We start from the raw sequence: 24,269 nt of genomic DNA on the forward strand, positions 1-24,269 counted from the left end.
TGGAGGTGGGAGAATGGAGGAGAGGGCTGGAGGGAATGGTGGCTTTCGGGGGTTTGGGGGCTTGGCGGTGAGTGCCTCCCAGAGCTCATGGAGAAAGAATGGTTATGAAAATTTCTTCCAGGGGCCCCTATTGACCCCTGGAAGGGTGCCCCCGGTCAAGTCCCCTGAGCCCTTCAGTCCTGTTTCTCCAGGGGCCAGGCCAGGGGTGGGGAGGGAACCCGGGGGCGATAGGACTGACTCCTCCATCTCAGTTTCCCCAGATTCAGGATCTTTGGGTCCAGCCCCCTGCCAATCCAGAAGGTTCTATCTTGAGAGAAGAGAGGTGGGGGTAGCTTGCCCTCCAGCCCTGCCCATTCTCCCCACCCCCATCAAGGAAGACTGTTGGGGTCAAATCCACCCAACCTGAGGGTTTCTCCCTGGTGACGCACTGGAGCGTCCCTCATACTCTGCAGAGGCCAGTGTGAATACCCCTTGCAGTCCCACCTTCACTACATGTGACCCGGGACAAGCCCCCTCCTTGGGGAGGGACAACTCCACAGAAGGATGGGACCGCTCAGCTCAGCCTAGGGTGGGAGGTGGTGGACCCCAGTTCCTGAGTGAACCCCTGATCTCCCCACTGGCCCATCCTGAATGTGACCGGGCGTGCTATAAGGGGTATGTTCAGAGCCCACTCTGCCTGGCTTCCAGCCAGCCCACCCCCCACACCCACCCAACCAGAGCCTGGCTGAGTAGCTGCAGCAAGGGGAGTCTCTGCCCCTGGAGTGGTATTTAGAAGGAGGGGCGGAGCCTACATGCGGGGGTGTTGGGGGCAGAAAGCACCGGTTACAGCAGAATAGGGGTCCCTCCCCTTCCATTCCCTTCCTGAGTCTCCTTTCCCAACCACTGGCCCTCTTGCTCCTCCCAAAGGAGGCTCTGCTCCCTTCCAGATGTCCCTTCTTTCAGCCATGCCGGCCAGTCACAGTGGGGCAAGGTGCCCATGTAGGCCAGTGCCCCCCAGCTCCCTGAGGCAGGACAACAGAGATGGGTCAGACCGTCCGGCTCAGTCACCTTCTGGGGCTGATCCTCCTCGGCCTGAGCAGAGACCTGGTCTCGGAATCCAGCCAGAGCCTCTTCTGAGCCTCACGGGGTCTCGGGGACCTCAGTTCTCTCCGGAGAACGTGAACACTGAGAAGTGCCTCCAAATCTCCTGGACATCAGCCGAGCCACGCACTCGCCCGCACTCGTGCCAGAACCTCCAGTGGCACCCTGCCTGCCTACCTGGCAGTGCCGATGTTCCGATACTGGCAGAGCAGCAGGTGCCGGAAGGTCTTTTTAAAGGTGGCGTTGCAGAGGGCATAGCAGGCTGGGTTGATGGTGCTGTTGACATAGCAGAGCCAGTAGCCGATGGACCACACGGTCTCGGGGATGCAGCTCTGGCAGAAGGTGTTCACCAGGACCATGACATTGTAGGGCGTCCAGGTGAGGATGAAGGCCAGCAGGATGGCGAAGATGGTCCGAGTCACCTTGCGCTCCCGGGCCGCCATCTGCCGCTTCTTCCGCACCTGGCTGCGGGCGATGCTGGCAAACTTCCGGGCCACGTTGGCCGCTGGGCGCATGCCAGCCGGTGTGGCAGGCACGATCTCGATGGCCGTCACACACTCGTTTCCTGTCTGCTTCGTTACAATCTGGATCTTGGACCATTTGGAGGCCGGGTTGAGGGTCCGTGGCTGGAGGGGGGGTGCAGGTGTGGCCGGCGTGGTGGCCTCTGTGGTTGACAGCTCTGTGGGTGGGCGTTCCTTGGTGTTTTGGGTGGCGCTGCCCGAGCTGGACTCATTGGAGGTGTCCTTGTCAGCCATGGGGCGTGGCGGCGGCGGCAGCACGGGTGGAGGAGCCTCCTCTAGCTTCCCGTTGCGCAGCTCGCCCCGAGCGGCGGCGTCTCCCTGGGGCGGCGGTTTCTTGATGCTCTGCTTCATCAGGGGGCTCTTGAGGAAGGCCAGGGTCTTGGCCTTCTTCTCCTTCGGGCCTTCGGGCCGGTGCTTGTGAACTCGGCTCCGACTGGCCAGGGAGATGTGGACGTAGAGCACCGTCATGATGACCACGGGCAGGTAGAAGGCAGCAATGGCCGTGCCGAAGGTCACTGCGGGGTTGGACAGGAACTGGATGAAGCACTGGTTGTCGGGCACCGTCCGCTTGCCCACCACAAACTGCCAGAACAAGATGGCAGGCGCCCAGAGCACAAAGGACAGGACCCAGGCGGCGGCGATCATCAGGCCTGCCATCTTGGTGGTGCGCCGGGCGGGGTAGGTGAGGGGCTTGGTGACGCAGAAGTACCGGTCGAAGCTGATGATGAGCAGGTTCATGACGGAGGCGTTGCTCACCACGTAATCCAGGGCCAGCCACAGGTCACAGACCACGGCGCCCAGGGGCCAGTAGCCCTTGATGATGTACACGGTGTAGAGGTTCATGGAGAAAGCGCCTATGATGAGATCGGCACAGGCCAGGCTGAAGAGGAAGTAGTTGTTGACCGTCTGCAGCTGCCTGTTCACCTTGATGGACAGCATCACCAGGATGTTGCCCACGACCGTCACCAGGCTCAGGGAGCCTGTCACCGTGGCAATGAACACCATCTCCACCGTCTCATAGCGGTTATGGGTTGACGTGACCAGGCGCACAGACTGGTTGCCTGAGCTGCTGTTGATCGGGGTGAAGTTCGCCATTTTGGATAGTGGCAGTGGGCGGACAGTGTCTGGAACAAGAGAGGAAGGGGGTGAACTGCTGAAGCGCATGAGAGGCATGAGGTGGGGTGCCCTGGAGTCAAGGGGATAGAGGAGCAACATCGTCCTGCAGACCCTTAGAGAACCCGGTCCCATCACTTCCTCCTGTCTCCACTCACGCGGCATTTCCTGGGTGCCTACTCTGTGTAAGGGGACGACAGAGGAAGAGATGGCTGGATGGCATCACTGACTTGATGGACGTGAGTTTGGGTAAACTCCGGGAGTTGGTGATGGACAGGGAGGCCTGGCGTGCTGCAGTCCGTGGGGTCACAAAGAGTCGGACACGACTGAGCGACTGAACTGAACAGAACTCTGTGCAAGTGCTGTTGTAGGCATTGGGGTTACAGACGTGAAGGAGATACACGCAGCCTTCCACTCTCATGAAGCTCACATCCCGATCAGGGGAGACATACAAACACATGAGCAACGAAAAAGCGCTAGAATGAAAACAAGAGCAGGTGACAGAAAATGAGTCAGAGAGGGGATGGGCAGTCGAGCTGCAGAGAGCGGCCTCGGCGAGGGCGATGGCGGAGCTGAGGCCCAGAGGCACGTGCGAGGCATGGACAGGAGGCCAGTATGGGTGGAGGGGTGGGGGCAAGGGTGGTCCTGACACCAGCACGTGGCTCAGGTCAAAGGTATTCCTTCATTCGCCCTCTTTGTCACTTCTTTTTCTTTTTTTAGATTTTTAAATGTTTTTTTAATTAGAGGATAATCACAATATTGTGCTGGTTTTTTGCTATCCACCCACATGAATCAGCATTAGGTACACGTATGTCCCTTCCCTCTTGAACTTGGTCACTTCTTAACCAAACGTTCCAGCGGGACTTGCCCACTAATCCCTACAGAAGGCACTGGGGACAAAGGCAAGAATATATACTACCAGCTAATGTGCATTGTCTACCAAGCACTTAAAGTATTCATTCATTTCATCTTCACAACAAACCTAGGAAGTAGACGCTGTTATTTATTTGTTTATTGGTCATGGGGCATGGCATGTGGGATCTTAGTTCCCTGACTAGGGATCAGACCCGCACCCTCTGCAGTGGAAGCACGGAGTCTTAACCACTCGACTGCCAGGGAGGACATTGTTATTTCTTACTAACAGATGAAGAAACTGAGGCCATAACCTGCCCAAGGTTCCATAGCTCCTGCAGCTCATGTTGCTGTCCCAGAGCTAAGGAATCTGGCAGAGGGAGCCCCAAAGAGCCACAGGAGCCAGTGGTCCCAGAGGTGACCTGACCTGATCACGGAGCAGGTGGCGTGGAACCGGAAATTCAACGAGGAGGGGACAGTGCCACTGTGGCAGCCCCTCCCGGAGCATCCCCCCATCCCCAGGGCGTGGGGGTGCAGCGCAAGGGCAGCTGGGGTCTGTTTGTGAAGAACCAGAAGCCCAAAGGGCCCGTCCACTGAGGCGAGACTCCAAGGGCTTCCCGGGGGCCAGTGCCCGATGCAAACCCGAAGGGGGAGCGAGTGGCCCAGAGGGGCTGCGCAGGGGCGCCCGTGGCCAGCCCTCGAGGGTGCCCCTCGCCTGCCAGTGCCCACTGGGTGCCCTTGCCGGAGGTCCCCAAGCCTGGGGCCTCTCCCTGAAGCCTCTCCGCATCCCCCCACCTCCTCTCCCTCCGTGTGAGGGAGGCCCACGCCCAGCGCGCTGTGCCAGGGCAGCCGTTCAGCCCAGCCTCCTTCACACCCGCCAACCCGCGCACCATTACACACGCACACAGGCCCATCACAGCCCCGCCAGCCCCGCAGCTCCCTGGCGTATATACGTAGTTCTGTGCGTCTGTGTGAGAGAGAGGCGGAGGAAGCGGGGTGTGGAGGAAGGAGCCCGCGCCCCACAGCCCAGGCTCCCAGGGTCTTAGCTGGGCGGCCATGCGCAAGCCACCTCGCCTCCCTGCCCCTCCTGGTCTCCTTTGGAAAGTAGAGAGAGGCTGCCTGTCCTGGGACAGCCTCCCTCCTGGCAGCGATGCGGGTCAGCACCTCAACTGCCTCTCCAGCACGATTATGCACTGGAGGCTGGAACCAGGTGCCAGAGTGACCCCCCTGCATCCGCCCTCCCCTCCAAGCCCGGCTTCAGTCAGCCACCATCACAGCCCCAGCCTCCTGGCCTGGCAGTTTCAATCCTCACACCCAAATCCTTAGTTCACAGGAGAGGCTCAGAGCAGGGTGGTGCCACCCCCAAGGTGGCAGAAGAGTCAAGGGCAAAGACCAAGTACCATGCTCACAGACTCCAAAATAGAAGCTTGGGCACCACCTTCTGGGCGAGACAGGAGGCAGAGGCACCCGGCCTGGGGAGGCTGCCTTCTATAGGCACGTGCAGGCTGGCTGGCGAGGGCTGGACAGGAATGGTTCATCCACCAGCCTCAAGGAAACCCTCGCCTTAGACCTCCCCCCCAGCCCCCCGCCAGGGTCCAAACACAGGCCAGTGAGATAGGAATGGAGATAGAGGTACCAAACAGGAATCACATAATAGCTCTTGTTTATTGAGTGTGAACTATGAGTCAGGCATCCCTCTGAGCTTTTTATATAGATTATCAGGCTTAATCCTCACAGCAGCCGAAAAAGGCAGGTGCTATAAGTGTCTTCATCTTACTGAGGTATCTTCTTACACGCGAGGATGTGAATTAACTTGCCTAAAGTTACCCAGTGTGTAAGGAGGGGTGGGGGCAGAATTAGAGCCCGGGAGCCACCTTAACCCCCAGGTGCTACAACAGCCTCTTGTTTTCCTGCCTCTACTCTATCCTGCCTCAGGCGGCTCAGCGGTTAAAAGAATCCATCTGCAATATAGGAGACACCAGAGACAGGAGTTCGATACCAAGGTTGGGAAGATCCCCTGGAGAAGGAAAAGCAACCCGCTCCAGTATTCTTCCAGGGAGAATCCTGATGGACAGAGGAGCCTGGCAGGCTACAGTCCATGGGGTCACAAAGAGCTGGACACGACTGAGCACACAGCACCGGGGTGGATCTGGGGAGGCCTGGGTGTAGGGTCTCTTCTCATTCCCTGTGGCCTCCCTCTCTTAGCTTTCGCAGAGAAAAACAGATCTCTTACCTCCATCTGAACAGCTTGTCTCTAATCAGGTGGCCAAGGGTTTACTCCTTGCCCTGGACCTGCTTGGGGAAGCGGCCAGCTGCAGACAGATCTAGGCAAATACTTTCCCCTCTTCCCGCCCCAAATATCTTTCAGGGGGTCACCCGCAGACATTCCAACTGCACCCTCTGCTGGGGCGCTTCTCTGGGATTCAGGCCCCGCGGGAACCTGGGGAGCAGCCACCGCCCGGGGATGTGCGCACCGCTAGATGGCAATGTCGGTCCCTGGGTGCAGCTCCGGATCTAGAGCAGGTGGCCGCTATTCGCCCACCGCCCCCAAACTCCGAGAGCGACAGGGAACTAACGGGAAGTCCCAGGTAGGGCCTCACAGGGGAGGGCCTAGGAGCCCCTTCGCCAGGCCCCGCCCCAGAGCTGCCTTGGGCTCCTCCAGGGGTTCCACAGTGGGAAAGTTTAAGGGCATCCGGTTCCATCCGGCACACTGCGAGGCATGGGTGGGCGGGAAGGCGAGTGCGAGTTCTGTTTGTGTGTGATCACTGGGGAGCGCGAGTAGAAGCTAGTAGCTGTCTGCATGTGCTGTGTGTGTGCGCGCTGAGCCACGCCTGGATACCAGTGCGCCCGTGTGCGCGTGAGCATGCTCGCGCGGTGTGGACACGTGCATGTGCATGTCTCTGTGTGTGCCTGGAGTGCTGCGGCCTGGGGATGCACACGGTTCGGGTGTGCCTGCATTTGTGAGCCTGTGTACAGGAGCAAATGCCGGACCCACCGTGGGTCCTGTGCGTCCCGCCCCTGTCCGGAGGCTCAGCCCATACTTAGGATGTCTGAGTATGAAGAAGGTCGGCCAAGAACCCGGGTCTAGATCGCTCCCCGCCTGTGTATGGGGAAGCGTTCCCGGCTGCACCGCAAGACCGGACTACAATCTGAGTTGCCTGGGAGACCCCAGACGTGGGGGCATCGTCTTAGCCCAGGGCCCCGCGGTGTGTGCGTCCCCAACATTGAGGTGCCCAGTCCCGGACTGGGACGGGCTTTTGTCGAGGGGTTGCTGTTAAGAGTCTCTCAACCTGACTTGCGGGACACTCGGTTCTGCTCAGTGTTCCCACTGCGCAGATATCGCCAAAGGGCGCTCAGTCTGCGGGGGAAGGGTGCGAGAAGCACCTCCATAACTGGGATGCCCGGCCGGGACTTGTGTAAGGCGTGTGTAAGACTCTTTCCCATCTCACACTCCTAACCCTGAACCCCGCCGAAGAGGCACCGCCCGGCTCCAGCGGCTGGAGAGGGCACCCGGCCTCTCAAGCCCTGGACTGGGGTGGGCCTCGTTGGGGATTATTACTGGGCCCAACTGGAGACCACGTCTCCCCGACTCCCTGGTGGTCGAAGGGGCCCTGGCTCCCCCGTGCCCCACCCTCCCCCAACTCCCTGGAACGCAGTTTCTGCAGCCTCTGGGCGTGGGCACCTTGCTTTCCTGGGTCCTGGAGCCCCCCCCCCACCCCCCCACCTTTCCCAGGCGCGGTGGGCTCGCGTTCCCTGTACGCCAGGGCGGGGGGGTGGTGGTGGTGAAGGGCGGGGGTGGGAGGTGAGTCCTCGATTCCTAGGCGTTCACGCTAGGGCTCTAGGAAGGCTGTGGTCTCTGCTTGTGTCCCTGGGGTAGGAGAGGAGACTCAGGAGTTGCGGGGAGGGAGAAGGGGCGCAGGGGATTTGGCACCGACACTGCACTGCGCGTGACACTTCCGCCATGGGGCTCGGGGCTTGGTGCTGGACCTCCCAGTCTCTGAGCCTGGGCGACAAAGGAGGAGAGTCTTGGAGGGGGGAGGGGCGCCAGGAGAGGGCAGGGGTGTTTCCAGTCAGAGTTCAAGGTCGCTGATGGAGGATTCGGTGGACTGGAGTGGGCTGGCGGCGCCGAGGTGGCGAGGAGACAGGCGGGAAAAAGCCTCTTTGGGGCTCCAGCGCCCGGCGCCCCGAAGAGCTGCCAGTGCAGGATGAAGTACGGGGTCCCGCCCCCGACGGCTGCCCCGGGCTCCTGAGGGGCTGCGGGAGGGCACACACACCGCCGCCAGCACCGCCGCCGCCCGACCTAGTGCTTGTCCATTCCTTCCCGGAGGCGCACCTGGAGAAGCCTCCGAGCCACACTCCGGGCCTTTCTTCCAGCGGGCCCCTCACCCCCCAGGCCTTCCGCAGCTCCCAGCACCGGGCTCGCCCCCGAAGAAGCCTGGGGCCCTGTCCTAGTCGGGCCCGCCTCGGGGAGCCTCCGAGGGTCCGCGAGCCACGCGTCCTTCTCTGCCCACTGAGTCCCCCGCCCCCGCGCAGCCGCGGAGTCACTTACCAGACACCTCCGCCCCGTTCCCCTCGCACCTGACAGACGGCGGGACTGGGGGGTGGCCCCGCGGGCCGGCGGGCGGGGCGCGCGGCCGGGCCGCGGGCCGGGGGCGGGGACGGGGTGCAGAGGGGCGGCCCCTGCTCCGCCCGCAGCTCCCGGCGCTGTGGCTGAGACTCGCGCTCACGCTCGCACTTTTCCCCGAGCCGCGTGATGTCACGGGGAAGCAGCCAATCCTGGAGGGGCCGCGCCGCCCGCCCCGGGCCGGCCACCCAACGGGGACGCGCGGGGGGCACCACCCCGGCGTCGGGGACCCCTGCTACGCGCGCCCCTCCCTGGAGCCGGCCGGAGGCTCTCCACTCGGGCACTGTGGGGGGCACCGCCCGCAGTTCTCAGCGCGGCTTAGCGGGGGGCGCTGCCCTCCCGGGAGCATGGGGGGTGGGGTGGGGCGGGGTGGGGTGTCCGCGTTGTCATGGGGACGCGGCGCCCCCTCGCGGGCTGGGAAGGGAGCTGGCAGCCCCGTCTGGCTGCTCTCCCGCCCCCGCTCTGACCAAGCCCAGGGGACGGGGAGGGGGTCTCGTGCCCCACCCGGGTCTCTCTCCTCACACTGCCCGGCTCGCAGCTGGACCACCGGGGCGCGAGTGTTTGACCCTAACAGGAGGTTATGGGTGGGTGGGTAGGGTGGGCTCTCTGCCGTCCGGGTTCCGTCGGGGCAAAGAGCCGAGGGCCGGCAGTTTCGAGCCTCGAGACGGAGTATTGGCCGCCGGGCAGCCAGGGAAGAGGGGGCGCCGTCGGGGCCTGGAAAGGCGCTGGAGAGAGAAGCTAGGCGACGGTCCCTAGGGAGAAAGGAGCTGGCTCATCGCACGCAACCTCGCCCGACCCCCATTCCTGCCGTCCGGCTCCCTGCTCCCGCGCTCCAAGCCGGAGAGCGGGTGCGCGCCCTTTCTCCAGCCCCGGGGACAGGACGCGGCGCCCTCCGGCCTGCAGGGCAAGCTCTCCGATGCCTGTGAGGGAAATCTGAGTGCCCAAGGTCACCTGGGGTGGAACCCGGAACGAGACCCTCGAGGGAGATAGCTGCTGGTCTCCTGAGGTGTTCGGGAACCGCGCAGGCCGAAGCCCTGGGGCTCGGGTCCTTGCCTGCCCCGAGCGGGAGGGCCAGTTGGGGCTCTCGAGGGATGAGCGCTGGGAGGCTTCAGCACCTCGGAGAGCGCCACCTCGACGCTGACCTCGGCTGCTCCGCTCCACCTTTGGGCACCAGCGTTCCTGCCTCCCCCGAGACCGTCCTTCCTGCGGCCGGCTAAGGTCCGACTTGCCCCCCCATCCCCCACCCTGCCCCACCACATGCCCAGGCCCCGGGACTTGCCACCCCAAACTCTCTGAGGGCGAACATCCGATTAAACCTTAAGACGGATGGTTTCTTTTCTTGAAAAAACAATTCAAGTCCCGCCCCTCCTCCACGGGTTGGACGGGGGGCTGTGTGTGCTGGGCGCGGGGAGGTGGAGGGCGTACCGCAGCGGAGGAGGCAGCAGGAGCTGCCAGAAAAGGGGCGGGAACTCAGGCAGGAGCCAGCCCCGTGGTGCTCTTCGTGTGGAGCCCTCTGCATGAATCCGAGGGCTGCAGCTGGCGCCTGGGCGAAAGTGAGGAGCAAGCCATCGGTCTTTTACCTGAACGATCTGGTCTCCCATGAGTCCCATAATCAAAGGGTGGAAAAGGCCCTGCTGTTCTTGCCCCCACCTCACAGAAGAGGAAACAGCCTTGTTTGGTTCATGTGGCAATTAGATGACTGTCAGCACTGGTTTCCCTTTTTCATATCCCTCCTAGGGCCTGGGAGAGGGTGCTCCTTCGAGGAGGGTGAAAGTGTGTGTTTGCACGCACATGCAGGTTGGGATGAACTGTCAGACGAGAAAACAAGCAAGGCCACTGGAGGCCGCAGAAACTAGAAAAGTCTCCTCCAACAACTCCCTGGAATTCCTCCAGAAGCTGTTGGGCAAAGCTGCTCCCGTTTTCCCAAAATGTCTATGGTGGGGTAGGTAGGGCCTTGGGCATCCCCCAATTCCAGATCCCACAGTGAACTGTGGAGAGCAGAGTCAGGAACCAGGGGACCTGGTTTAGTCTTTACTCTCTACCTTTGATCCAGCTGCCTCCATAGGCATATTGAAAGTCGCTCAGTTATGTCCTTGTCTTGGCCACCCCGTGGACTATTCAGTCCATGGAATTCTCCAGGTCAGAATACTGGAGTGGTTAGCCTTTCCCTTCTCCAGGGAATCTTCCCAACCCAGGGATTGAACCCAGGTCTCCTGCATTGCAGGTGGATTCTTCACCAACTGAGCCATGAGGGAAGCCCAGCTTGGGTCCACAGAACTGCTGGGAACCTGTTGCCTCATCTCCAGTTGCGATTGCTGAGCTCTGCCCCACTGACCCTGCAACCTTATCATGGTAAGCAGGGGGCCCATGGAGGCTCTACCTATGCAGACAAGGGCTTTCTAAGGAAAGGGGATGGTGTCAGGATGGGAGCTGTTGACAGGGGCCTCCAACAGGTAGGGGCTAGGTTCATGCTTGGCCAGTAAGGACAGAGGCAAGGCTAGGCAGGACTGAATTTAGGTCACTTCATCCACAAGGCCTCTTCATACCCCTTTTTCCCAAGTAACAGCACATCAGGGTCCCATCTGGGTTCGGACCCTGGCTCCACTAGTGAGCTGTGTGGTCTGGGTGTATCCACCACAGAGGGTCTGGGGTAAGGTCTGAGATGATAAAACACTGAATCCTCGGCACACGTTTTACAATCAACAAATTCAGAGCCCCTACTCAGACCACGAAATTCTTCCTCCCTCCGAGGGGAGGACTGGGTGGAGGGCAGGCACTGCAGGGGGCGCCCTTCTCCTTCTTTAATATGTAACTCAAATCTCACCTCTTCAAGGAGGCCTCCTCCTACCACTCCAGTACTCTCAGAGCGGGAAGTAACTTTAGGAGGCTGCAGAGAACAAGCCCTACCTCCTATCCGGAAAAAGGGAAGCAAGAGAAAAGGCAAGTGGCCTGCTCAAGGTCACACAGCTAGTTGACGTGCCTCTTGGTCCAGAGCGTGCTATACTACTGCTTTAAATAAAATTCTAGTGCTCTTCACCATGTAACTCTTCACATGGTTTCATATTATTTGCTTTCATCTGGTGGTTCTATCTCTGCTGGGGCAGAGCAGACTTCTGTACGCCCCACAGTGTCTGGGAGACAGTTGAACACAAAAAAGTCCCTTGAGAAGTACTTGTTGCTGCAAAAAGCCCTAGGGGTGTCTCTGATCTCCGTGTCCCCACTGTGAGAGAGGGGACAAGAATCCTTCCGCTAACTGGCTTAAAACTCAATGGCCAAGACGCATGGCCACAGCAGACCCCTGGGCTACTGCCCTGACCCAAAGCAAAGGGAAACCCAAGCCCCCAGCGCATGGCATCTTGGGGGGGTACCTGTAGGTGAGGCCCAGCTCCCTGCTGGCCACCCCAGACACCCATGACACATGCTTTCCGGGACTGCAGGGGAGGAGTGGTAGCCAGTTTTCTGGTCAGTGTTTTCTTCACTCCAGGCCCATCATCCTGAGTAGGAAGCAACCAAGATGAATGACCTCCCACCATTCTTACCCATCTGCTACCGTGAAAGGTGCCCCAAACCTTAGCAGGCCCCTGGAAGCAGGCAGTGGCGGGACACAGACGCAGCACGAAGCAGAGGCAGCAGCCCTTACCTGAGTGGCTTCTGCTGAGGCATCACGGGACTCCCCGCCGAGGACAGCGGCACTGGAGGCAGTGCGCAGGAGAACCGAGGTGGCTCAGCTCCACGGCCCCCACGCCCACCGCTACCCCCTCCCTCCATCCGCGTGGAAACAGAGAGGAGACCGGTGAGGGCACGTCATCATTTTAATGGTGCAGATCTTTGGTGTTTCCCTCATTAGCAGTCAGACCACCCCCTCTCCTCCCGCCACAATGTTTCTATGATGAGTTACAAACAGAAAAGTAATCACATTGTTCATACTAAAAACAAAATAATCAGAGCCTTGATTTCTCCACTAGAAACTACACGTACAGTTCAAGATTCCACATGCAACACCTCAAATCACAGACCGAGACCTCACATTCCGACCCGGAGTCTCACCCCTCCCCCAGCCTCGGGCTGGCTTTGGCCTGGGCTCAGCTAACACACATCCGCAGGTGCCGCTCTCAGGGCCTTGGGGTGGCGGGGAGGAGGCGCTTGGTGGACAAGCCCCGGGGGGCTGGCCAGCCTACACCCCCCACTCCTGAGTGAGGACCTGCCCACTGTCCCTTGACTCCATCCTGTCTCGGGCAAGCAGGCTGCCCCCTCCACTCCATGGATGTCCCCCACTGTTAAGTGCAGAAGTCCCTGTGCTCAGGAGTCTGGGAGCCAGGCCTGACTCCTGACCGTGGTCTCTGTGGGGGAAGATGATCAAGAGGCTGAAGCTCTGGAAGGCTCAGAGATGGAGGTGGTTTCCAGGCCGGGCCGCTCCTCCTGCGTTAGGGTTCCTAGTGGCTCTGCCTGCACGACAGGTGAACAGGGAGAAGCTGCCCCACTGGCCACCGGCCAGGATGGTCGGGCCCAGATCTGGAAGACTGTTCACCCTTCTGGGGGGGGGGGGGTGTCTCTGCCCAGGGCTGAGTCCCTTGAGCCTTGGTTCTAGAAGGGGCGGGGGGTACGTGGCAGGGATACCCACCTCCTCCTCCATTTGCAGTGAGCACGGCAGTCTGTGACTCCCCTGGGCCCCAGATCCTGGAAGGGTCTAGTCCCCGGAGGCAAGCCTGGCCCCTTGCACCACCTCACTTTCTGCTGCCCCGGATGGACGCCCTCCTGACCCCCACCCTCGCGCTCCTGTTCCCTGACGCAGCCCCGCGGCTCTTCTGCGCGCTCGGTTCCCAGTCAGCTGTGAGGTCCGGTTTCTGCTCAGCGGTTCACGGGGAGGCACCAGGGCACGGCTGTCTCTACCTGTCCCGTGGCTCCCCGCTGGGGCCCACCGCCTCCCCCCTGCCGTCAGGAAGGTGGTTGCTGTTGGTCAGGTCGCAGCGCGGCGGGGTTGGTCCCTCGGTGCTGGGGAGGGGGGCGGGAGGAGGGGCCGAAGAAGAGGGCAGGGCGGGCTCCTGCCCAGGGGTGGCGGGCCGCTCCCAGGAGGCTGTCCGGGGGCTCAAGCCTCGCTCCGCCAGCTGCCCGGCTTCCGGGAGCAGTCCCCGAGAGGTGGAGGGCTGCGGCGAGGGGGCGCGTGCGGCCCCCGGCTCAGCGCCCGTCTGGGAGCTGCGGTGAATGCGGTGGCTGACGATGATGTTGTTGCCGAAGCCGCCCATGGAGGCCATGGTCGTGCTCTGCTCCCGCTGCACCACGGCCGTCATGCCCCCTTCAGCCATCAGCCGCTGGATCCTGCTGAGCGCGTCTTCCCCGCTGGCCCCGTAGTCTGAGCCCTCCCCTGGAAGGTACAAGGTAGAAGGGAGGGAATCAGCTGCTGGCCTGAGCCTCTGAGTCAGCCAGGCCAGTGCTAGGAGGAGCGGGCGGATTCTAGCTACAGGCAGAAACGGGGTGGTGGCCAGCCCCTCGGTTCTGGAATCAACCAAGTGGATTTCCCTGGTGGCCCAAGGGTTAAGATTCTGTGCTTCAAATGCAGCGGGGGTATGGGTTCCATCCCTGGTCTGGGAACTAAGACCCCACACGCTGCATGGTGCAGCCAAAAAAAAAAAAAAAATCAAGTCAGGGACTTGGAAGCCAGATAAGATGCCCCAAACAATCCTAATTCACACTTGAGCCTAGGGGGCTGAGACTGCTCAGCTGGTTAAGAGGGGGGCCTGGACCAGAAGCTGGGAGTCTGCCTTTAACCCCCTGGACACCAGAGGCAGGTTGGTCTTGCAGCCCATGGAGGTGGCCCAGAGAGCTGGTGGTGTCTGCCCCTCCATCTGACACAGCCTAGTAAACCTGGGCCTGGGAAAGGGTCTACGCCTGGTCATCGGAAAGCGAGGGCACCGCAGACGGTGTGGCTAGGAGACAAACGCTCTGCTCGGCACCTCTCCAGAGGTGTGTTCTCTCTCTTCATCGTTCTGCTTATTCTACAAGCACACAAGGAAGACAATTTTCAAGTGTTCCTTTGAAGGCACTGTCTCCTCTTATTGTCCCATGTTTCCATGTACTCCTCTTGTGGGGCTGGATGTCTGATACCCTCATGTTTCCCTGGAGGCAGCCAACTGCCCCGGCCTGACATTTCAGCCTGCACCTTGAGGGAGGGGCACGGAAGGTCCTGCTCTTTCCCCAAGGGCCTGAGCATCTATCTCCTTGTAGGGGGCAGAGGACACTGGCTCAGATCTCGGTCCTGCCATTCACTTAGCTGTGTGACCGTGGATAAACCCCTCGCCACCCACATTCCTCAGTTTTCTGACTTGCAAAAGAGGGATGAAAACATCCAGCCTGCACAGTGCCAGGCGGAGGGAATGAGATGATGCCCGTTAAGCCACTGGTCCACAGCAGGTGCTCCGTGGTGGCTGTCGTCAGCAACCCGGACTCTGCAGGAAGAGTCCCACCCGAGGGGCCTTTCTCTAGCTTGGGCTGCTCGCTTATGCTCAGCCCTCACTGAGTGGTCTAAGCCTGTGGGCAGCTATGATCAAGGCTCCAGGCTGCCAGGACCGCTCCACCGAACTATGGACGGGTGTGTGTCCTTTGGCTATTTGTCGGCCACTTGGGGACTTTGCAGTTTGGGCGGCTTCGATGGTGAGTTTTGAACTTTTGGCGTATTGTCAGTTGCTATCTTTGCAAGACTTTCTCTGCTGCCTCACCGTCCAGCGCCTTGACCCTGCTTGCCTGGTCAGAGCTGGGCGTCCAGGCACCGTCTGGGCAACCCAGCTGTGCTGACGTCCCGGCAGGCCCCTCCGTCCTCACGGGTGTGTGGCGGTGTATGCTGACGCTCCCTCCTCGGGAAGACAGTACTCCCCAGCGCTGATTTGCTTTTCTCCAGATTTTCTGGTAAATTCTACCCTCCCACCTCCAACCCCTCAAGACAGCTGCCTTTAGGCGCTTCCCCCTTAGGCAGCTCATGGAAGAGCTGTTCAGCGGCAGGTAAGGAGTGAGAGGAAAGGGTACCCAGGGCCTCACTGCCAGCAGGGCGTCTACGCAGTGAGCCAAAAGGGCTGCCGGGGGAGGGCCCGGGGGACCCCCTGCGCTCACTGCCACCCCCACGGTTTTCCAAGCGCTCCATGTACCGAGGGCTCCCCAGCCTGGTCTGGGGTGTGCAGTGGGCTGGCCCACGGCCTGCTGGCTTTGGTGCTCCCTGGCTGGGCACCGTGCCCACTGAACACTTTGCTCTTTTCCCGTACCTCACTCTGGGGGCTGGGCAGGGCCGCTTGGGGCCCTCAGGGAGCTGTCAGTTAGGCCCCAGCACAGCTGTGGGCACTTGACTCTGGGCCCTTCTGTTCGTTCCTGCTGCACCGGTACCTGCGGTCCCGGCCGCCTGTCACTGCAGCTGCGACTGTTTGTCCGAACCGGTCTGTGGGCTTCTCTCCCCTTCCACCTGGCCTCTGGGCGGCTACTACTGCCGTCCTAATTCTGCTGGAGCCACTGGGTTCTGGCTGAGTCCATACTCTTCAAAACCCAGCAATCCCAAGTCCTCAAAGTGGTGAGGATGCCACTGTGATGCTCACGGGCCTTCCGGTGGGGTCCCAGCTGCTTCCCTGACCACCCCTCTTCCCACACCCCCAGACTCGGCACCGCCGTGGGTGTGCAGACCCCTACCTGCACACACCGTGGAGGTCCTCCCCATCACACACCGGCCCACTGCCCAGTGGCCCAAGGCCACTTGTTCTCAAGGGCAACCCCCACCCCCGCCCCGGCCTGGGGCCTGCTGGGCGCGGCTGCCTCTGCTCTGAGCCCCGCAGGGCCTGCACCTCTGCACAACAGTCTCTTTCCCTTCTCGGCTCCAGGTCCCTGATGGCCTCAGACTGCATTCTGATCCCCTTTGGGCTCGCACTTGGAGTCTACCTGTTAAATGACTGTGAGGGTGACTCCAGGGCTCCCAGACGACCTACAGGCATTTCAGCCTTCAGGGAACCTCCAAAACTGGCCACGTGTTGCCCCTGCTCTGGGGGCGCACTAACACATCTGTCTCTTTTCTGGACTTCAGGTGTGAGGCAAGAGGCATGGCTTCATTTCTGAATCTGATTCCCTCTGGATTCCTGGCGCCTAACTCAACACTAGTACTAAAGTACTCAATAATTCAGACTGAAGTGTTTAAAACATACACAGTAATGGTTTCCTCAGGGCTGGGTGCGGGGAGCTTCAGCCAGCGCTGTGAGCTGGGCCTCCCTCTTGGGAGCTCTGAGCCAAGGCTAACAGCCAAGGTGGGCTGCCAGCACGTTCCTCCAGAGGAGAACAGCCTAGGGCCTGCGGGGAGTGGCAGCTGCAGCCAGGGATCCAAGCTATGCTCCGGAAGCCAGGCGGCCGCAGGACTTAAGTTTGCTTCCTTGCAGCAGAAGCATTTCCTTTTGTCTTTGAAAAATGGGAGACCGATTTCGTGTTGACACAGATCATTTCCCTGGCAAGGTACGTTCTGGATGCAGAGATCAGGGTGGCATCAGGAACTTCCCATGATGGCCAGTTCTGGCGTTTCCCCGCCCGGAAGAGGGGGGCCAGGCTACGTCAGGGGAGGAGCTGCCCGTCCTGATCTCTGGGGCACTCAGTCCCTTCCCCACACGGTTGCTTTTCCCTGGTCCATGGCCCATGTTCCTGCAGCCATACTATCGCCTTCCCCAGACAACAGAAAGGTCCAAACAACCTTTCCCAGTGGTCAGAGGCAGGGCCGTGGGCTCCCCGAGCAGTGCAGCACAGCCAAGCTGGGGGACAGGGCCCCGCCTCGGCTCATTTCATTCATTCCACACTTGCGGAGGGCCCACTGCATGCCAGGGAGGCATGGTGGCAGTGCTAAGAGCAAACACAGAGCCCAGGGATGCGTCCCCTCACTTTTGGAGTGACAGGGCAGGGAAGCTTTAACTCTGGACCAGCAATAAAGTCAACACCTGCCAACTCCCCCCATGGAGGGCTCCTCCGGGAAGTCCTAGACAGAACTGAATAGATTTTTAATACAGTGCTAGCCAATGGGAAAGGGCTCAGAGAGGGGCCAGAGAATGGCAACTGCTGCCAGTGGAGTCAGCTGCCCACCCTAAGGTGCCTGGGCCCCTGGCATGTGGAGGGATGCACGGGGATACCCCACGAGGCCCAGAAGAAGAGTCAACCAGCTTGATGAGCGGTTTCTTCTACGTGCTTCTGCAGACATGGCTGCTAGTTTGCTGACTGGGGGTGGGTGGGGGGAGAGGAGGGGAGGGGAGATGTGTGTGTGTGTGTGTGTGTGAGTGAGAGAGAGAGAGAGAGAGAGAGCTGCTGTGCCTGCCTGTTAGATGGGGAAAGCAGACCAGGGAGGAAGTCTGAGGCCAAGGAGACCCCTGACTCCTGCTTCCTCTACCAGAGCAGCAGCAGCAGATGGCGGTCAGGGACGAAGCACCCCAGGACAAGGTCCTGGCCCCAGCAGAGAAGAGGCTGGCTCGTTGGACAAAGCCCCATGTATCTGCTTCCCTTTTTTCTAGGCATGGGCTTTCTGCAAGGGACTATGACGTTGTCCCTTTCAGAGCCAGAGGTCCAGGGCTCCAGGCCAAGGTTGCTGGGCCAGAGAGATGCAGTGAGCTATCTGAGCTACTCGGCCACAGCTCCCCACCCGACTGCCCCTCTGAAGGGCTCGCCCTCCAACAACAGCTCTGCTTTGCGGGGGGGAAGACTGGGAAAAAATGAAGTTCTGGCTTCTAAAACTGGAAAAGAGACTCTCCTGCCTCCTGCCAGCCCATCCTCCCCACCCCCAAACATGAAGAAAGGCACTCACAATCATAATTGACTAGAGGTCAGAGACAAGCTGACGGGAGTCAGGAAATAATCGGAGAGTCCTTGGCAGGTGCAAACACGGGAGGACGCCCTTCTTCTCAGGTGGGCGGCCCCGCTGCACTTGATCTTCAGGGTGAAGGCCTCCCTCCTGAAACAGCTCCCTGTATCCTGCCCTCACCACGCGTCCAACCCCAGTTCTCAACACGCGCTGACCGGCCACAAACAAGAGCCCGCAGTGGTCCTTGGTGCAGACTCTAATGGTTTTGAGCTTGGCGCCCTTGCAGCTGCCGTCCCCTCTGCAAGCAGGGCCTGTCCTCCTCCGCACCCCACTTTGCCTGGCGTTCTCCTCCTCATCCTGGAAGGTCGCCTCCTCTAGGAGTCCTCCCTGAGCTCCACAGCCGGGTTGTGGCTCCCCCTCTGCTGCAGCCCCGAGATTCTAATCATGAGAAGTCACTACCCGCTGGGTGCCTGCCTCCCGCTCTAGACTGCAGCTCCTCGGGGAAGCACCAAGGCCTGTTTGTCTTGGCAGCTGCAGCAGCTGATGCCCGGAGGACAGGAAGGGGTCATGCAATCGTGGCAGAGGGGCCGCCCAGACCAGGACTCTGCCCGGGAGTGGTGGGAGGTGCTCATGCTCTGTCCTCCTCAGTGAGGATCGGGCCGCTCCGGTCACTCCGCCCACACTGGGGGTTTCCACCCAGCAGATGGAGGAAGTGGCCGGGCCACAGACCGAAAGGGGATGTGGCTGTAAGACGTGGCAGCTTGCGGCAGCCACGGGACAGTGCCCGGGCGGGGCTGTGCATACAGGCTGTGCCGAGGGCACACAGGCAGATCTGCTCCTCTGCCCGAAGCACACCTGTCTTCTCCTGGGCTCTCCTGAGCAGGTGGCTTACCACAGACCTAGAGAAGACGGGGCTGCCTGGAGGCTGCCGCATCTGGAGCCGGGAGCAGCCAGGGGCCGGGGCATGGGGCAAGGAGAGCGACCGGGTGAGAACAGCCTATTTAACACAGCTGCCAGCACACTCCAAAGGGGGCCCGAGTGCTACGCAGGGAGGTGCTAATTGGTTCTCAGCAGTGTGAGGCCAGCACGGAGCCACAGCAGAGCCACGCCTGCCACAGGTGAGAGGAAGGGGCTGATGGTGAGCCAGGCTGCAGCCCCAACGGCCGTGAAGGACGCGTGTGTGTAAGGGGCTTCCCGACTCGGCTGGCCTGGAGAGGGGAGATACCTACCCCGGGTGGGGAGGGTGGGGGGTTGCCCTGGCAGCTGTCTGGCATGTGAGCTTGCAGCAGGGTGTCCCTCTTGCCTTTTCTGACCAGGTGACTCTCTGAGCCCTCCAAGTTTTAGAGGATAAGGAGGTCAGGGTTCCTGGTGGGGGCTGGCCCAAGCTCTAAGAGCAGCCAGGAGGCTGCAACAGGTGGCCCAGATCAGGGAAGTGACATTTCTGCCCAAGGAGGCGTCGTGGGAGGGGCGCCTGCCCTGGTGGCCGTGGTGCGCTCCCAGCACCATCTGTCCGCATGGGGCAGGAGCCTCAGGGAGGGGCGAGAGTGGTCCTCACCACTAGGGGGTGGTTCCCCCCTAGTATTACACGGCTCCTACCTTCACCAGGACCCGAAGCTGCCGCCCCCGGCTCCTGTATCTCCCGCTCCGTCTGGGTCTCCGCGTTCTGCAGCTGCAGGGCCAGAGTTTGGGTGCCCTGAGACGTCACCGATGTGGTGGGGTTCCGGGGCTGCAGGCCGATGGCATTCATCAGGCCCATGTCTCTGTCTGTCCTCCACGTGGCTCTGCTGGTGCTAGGGACAGACAGGCAGACGGGAGTCGGGCAGGGCTGGGGACAGCGGCCCCACAGAGCCCTGCCTGCTCTGCGCCCGAACTCGGCACAGCCCAGACCAGGGCCTGCAGGCCAAGGCCCACTCCCACAGTGGCCTCCCGGTGCCAGTTAACTTGTACGTGTCCCTCTCCTTCAGTTCAGCCCACGTCCTGGAACAGTGAAAAGGAGGTGGCAGAACCATCTACCTTTTGCAGAGGCTGGTCCCGTCACTCAAACAATGAGGGCCTTTCTGGGGAGGCAGAGATGGCTGATCTTAAAAGATACTTACTCAACATTCAGGAAGCCACCAGCTGAGTGGCTAGAAGCCACGGGTCCAAGGGTGAGCAGCCAGAAGTGGCCCTTTCTCTCTTTAGCTTTTCCTTCCTTCTAACTACAAGCTGACAAGATTCCAGTTTACATTCTTGGAACTTCCACTACAGAGGACTCAAGAGGACTCCTACTGAGGCTGTAAAGGATCCTCCTTTAGGGCCTCTGAAAACAGACCCTAACAAGCAGGGCGCACCAGCTGCCGATGAGCGAGGCCCAGGCCCGAAGCTAACCTCCCCTTCCTTGGGCACTTCCTGGGCATGGACCCTCAGCACAGCAAGGGCTGGCAGCAGAGGGAGCCCATGATGTCCAGGATGGGCACCAACCCCTTCCATCTGGAGCTGTTTCTGGGGACTGTGCCCAGGACTTCCTCGAGGAAGCAGCGACTGCTTTGGCTTTCTCACTGACCCAGCGCTTTGTTTGCTCAGAACGTTTCCGTCTCCATTAATGAATTAAATGATGGAAGGATCAGCACCAGGCTCCTACTAAGCGGCCCCTGGGGAGGGTTTGTCCCTGGGCTGCAGCTCTGGGCAGCTTGGTCCCCAAGGCCTGGGTCGTGTGGGAGGCTACCCGTGAGCCATTTCCTAGGGAGGACATCCCTCTCCAGAGCTCTCTCTTCACTGCGGCTCCCCCGGACACCACGGCCAGGACTGGGGGGCTGGACAGGGTCCTAGCTGGTCTTCAATCAAGACTCAGAGGGCAGAGGTTCTGTTCTGTTTTTTAGCCATGAAATACTTTTCTTGAATGTAACCTCATACAAAAGCTCAAAGTGTGAAGCCGACCAAAAGGGAGCTGATCTCGTTGAGAAGGGACACCCACAGAGCCCCCAGGCCAGGTCCGAGGGCACCGCTCTGGACCCCACTGGAGTGGGAAGGATGGCGGGCCGCCTCCTTCACAAGCTCACCCAGGCCTCTCGCTGCTTCGGGTGCTGGAGTGAACAGTGAAGACCGTTTCATTCAGCTGGTCCCAGTAGTACTCAACACCGGAGCTCGAGGCCCTGGAAATCAGTTGGGAGGAGACAGAGTGGAAGGCGTTTAGAGAATGGCCAGAACGCCTCGCTCCCTTTCCCTCCTTCCTCTCTCCCGGGACTGGGCTGAGGCTGGGAAGAGACGCTCCATGAGGATGCTCAGCGCAAAGCAGCCCAATGTTATCTCCCACAACCCCAACGCCTGGAGTGGCGCCGTTAGCCTCTTCCGTCGCCCAGGGCCTAACTGGCCCCTCTTGGGGGCTGAGAGAAGCAAAAACAAAGCCACACCAGTCACAGGCCGCGAGTTCCGCATACTCTTCAGCCGTCCAAGGCGGGGGCTAAGATGGCCTTGGAGATGCCCAAGTGCCACAGCCTGCCCTGTCTGAAGGGCATGTGAGGACACAGCAAGAAGAGAGAAGGTGGTCGTCTACCAGCCAGGAAAGGGGTCCTCACCAGACTGCCCTGTCTGAAGGGCACGCTCAGTGCTCAGGATGTGGGTGCAGACTCTCACCACTAGGTCTTGCCTGCAGCCACGGGGCCAGGAGGAAGGCAATGAGGGCACCCTGACTCTCTTATTTTGCGTCAGGAGCTCAGAAGGCTAACAGGAAAAAGCTCCTGCTGAGCCAGAGAGGCCCACATCTCATTCTATTCTGGCCCGAGAACCTCCTTTGCCAGGTAGAGGCTGGAAAAGCAACGGGGAGAGCTGAAGATGACCTGGGAGGGCTCACAAGCTTCTCCAGGGGCCGGAGTAAGGAGAGGAACTCCAGTGGTGATAGGCTGGGCGGCTGATGGCAGAGAAAGGAGTTTCTGTCCATCGAGTTCTCCTGGCTGCCGGCCTGGCCCTGGCTCCTTCTTTCCCTGCAGTGGAGCGTCGGGCAGTTTATCACACTCTCACCCAGGCACAACTGCCAGGAGGGAAGCGGGGGCCTCTTATTTTTCTAGACTGACGTGCCTCCTCAGGCAGCAAGACTAGCTGCCAGCGGTGGGTGCCAAGACGCAAAACGCCTTTACTTTAATTTTAAAGATTCCCCACTGAAAAAGACGCTACCTATACCAGTCACAGGGCTCAGGGTGGGGTGCTGCTGGTGGTGGTGAAGTGAGAGGGTAAAGAGCTGGGAAAGAGGTGTCTTTGAGCCCTGTGATTAGCACTCCGGTGTCTGTGAAGAGACTCTAAGAGACAAAACGGGCAGCTCTGCTGCTCAGAGGGTCAGGGCATGCAGAGTGGGCTGGAAAAGCTCTGTTACAGACAGAGTTCTCTCAAATTCACATGCTGAAACCCTACCCTGAGAGACAGGGTCTTTAAAAGGTAATTAAGGTTAGTAAATGAGGTCATAAGACTGGGACCTTAATCCAAAAGGACTCTGGCCTTATAAAGGAGAGAGAAAGCAAGCCCTTACTCTCTTTCTCCATCATGTGAGGACACAGTGAGAGGAGAGAAGGTGATCGTCTACCAGCCAGGAAAGGAGTCCTCACCAGAGCTCAACCGTGCCGGCACCTCATCTCAGACTCCCAGCTTCCAGAACGGCAGGTGATTAAGTCACCCTCTGTGGTATTCTGTTATGGCAGCTCGAACTAAGAAAAGCTCCAACGAAAGCCTAGAGGCTTAGGTGACCATCCTGAATGATAACAACACAACTTCTTCGATAAAGAGCAAACAAACGGAAGTCAGAGGGTCATGAGGATCACCAGGAAAAGATGAGTTGTGGGGGGTGACGCAGGGTTACTCCTTCCTGAACGTGAGGATTAGCTACAAGAGGGACCTGATGGGGCCTGCATGGTGACAACTGCATGTCAGGAGGCCATGCTACCTCAGGCGAGAGGGAGCAGGGCTCAACCCATCACCAGAGGGTCACTAAGGTTCTGGGGATGAGGCGTCACCTGTAGGAAAGAGCTGCAGCCACAAAAGGGCTCGTCCTCTCCCTGCTCTGGACTAATCTCACCCCCACCTCCGACCCTCCCGCCCCCTGGCCCCCAGCTCCACTAAGAGGGTGGTCTGGTGTGACCTTCAGACATGCCCTCTAAAAGAACATCAGTGAAGAACTAAAGTTCAGGGTAATGACACCTGGGGCTTCCCTGGTGGCTCAGTGGTAAAGAGCCCGCCTGCTAATGCAGGAGATGCGGGTTCGATCCCTGGGTTGGGAAGATCCCCTGGAGAAGGAAATGGCAACCTGCTCCAGTAATCTTGCCTAGAGAATCTCACGGACAGAGAAGTCCGGTGGGCTACAGTCCACAGGGTGGCAAAGAGTCAGACATGACGGAGTGACTAAAACGAAGACAACGATAACACCTGCAGGCGCCTCTTACAGCAGCCTGGAGGCCAGGACGGCGGCCAGCGCCTGGAGTCTGGACACCTCAACCTTAGTGCGGGCCACTCTCACAGACACACAGGGGGCGGCGGGTCACATTTCCTGGGTCTCAGGCAGCAGCTGTTTCTCCTCGAGGCTGCAGGGAGTTGACTCACCAAATCCTCAGCAACTTTTCTGAGGGCTGTCTGAGAACTACAGGGCGGTGGGGGGCAAGGGTGAGAGAGAGGACCTGATGGGAGGGAAGAGGCAAATGGCCAGAAGTCAAAAGCAGAGGCCCCTTGGGAAGCGAAGCCACCACTACAGCTTCTGAGGAGCAGATCCGGGCTGCATGAGGTGCCATGTGAAGCCAGCTGCCGCGGAGCCTGATTTACAAACTCGTCAAGATTTATTGACAAGTGGCGATACCATGTGGGGCCCCGCCAGATGCTTCCTCTCTAATTCCTCTGCACCGCCTGCTACCCCGGGCTGGTGAGTGACAACAAACTGTCCACACCGAGCCCACACCAAACCACGTCCTGGGTGACCAGGCCCCTTCCTTCCCATCTTGGAGGAAAGGCGACTGCCAGCAGGACACCGACCCAGAGCCCCTCAGACACTTCCCATCTGGCAGCCTGCGTCCTCAGCCCCGAGCTGCAAACTCGGGCCGTTTACTGAGGCTGTCAACTGCCAAACAGACCAGGGGCCACGGGGACGATCACCATGCCGCTCCCTTCTCCCCCGCCCCCAATCCCCTCTGCTCCTCACCAAAAGGTCCAGTGCGAGCCATCATTTGTTCTACCTTCTGGGGTCAGACCAACTTGACTATGACAAGCTCGTGTGTTTGGCCGAAAGGCCAGGCACCGGACCAGGGGACAGAGTTGGAGATAACCCTCTCTG

General features: G+C 60.2%; 2 protein-coding genes across 7 annotated transcripts in view; both read right to left on the reverse strand.

The window, feature by feature from the left end:
- Positions 1-1,253: 1,253 nt before the first annotated feature.
- CHRM4 (cholinergic receptor muscarinic 4) lies at positions 1,254-2,696 on the reverse strand. Its single transcript, XM_068989132.1, has one exon. It carries the CDS (start codon positions 2,694-2,696, stop codon positions 1,254-1,256), a length of 1,443 nt encoding a protein of 480 aa, XP_068845233.1.
- A 9,313-nt stretch (positions 2,697-12,009) lies between these two features.
- AMBRA1 (autophagy and beclin 1 regulator 1) overlaps positions 12,010-24,269 on the reverse strand; it is a 135,130-nt gene continuing 122,870 nt past the window's right edge. For all 6 annotated transcript variants that reach the window (XM_068988164.1, XM_068988163.1, XM_068988162.1 and 3 more), the window contains 3 exons: positions 21,025-21,117; positions 19,583-19,776; positions 12,010-13,552 (listed from right to left, as the gene is read on the reverse strand). In XM_068988164.1, the coding sequence (XP_068844265.1) occupies positions 13,077-13,552; positions 19,583-19,776; positions 21,025-21,117 (763 nt within the window). In that variant the 3' untranslated portion in view covers positions 12,010-13,076. The remainder of the gene's footprint in view (positions 13,553-19,582; positions 19,777-21,024; positions 21,118-24,269) is intronic.

This window comes from Capricornis sumatraensis, chromosome 16 (genome assembly GCF_032405125.1).
Source record: "Capricornis sumatraensis isolate serow.1 chromosome 16, serow.2, whole genome shotgun sequence".
Taxonomy (NCBI): domain Eukaryota; kingdom Metazoa; phylum Chordata; class Mammalia; order Artiodactyla; family Bovidae; genus Capricornis; species Capricornis sumatraensis.

What these genes read in the sequence shown, in the direction of transcription:
- CHRM4 (XM_068989132.1), bottom strand. Translation starts at nt 2,696, where the DNA reads ATGGCGAACTTCACCCCGATCAACAGCAGCTCAGGCAACCAGTCTGTG.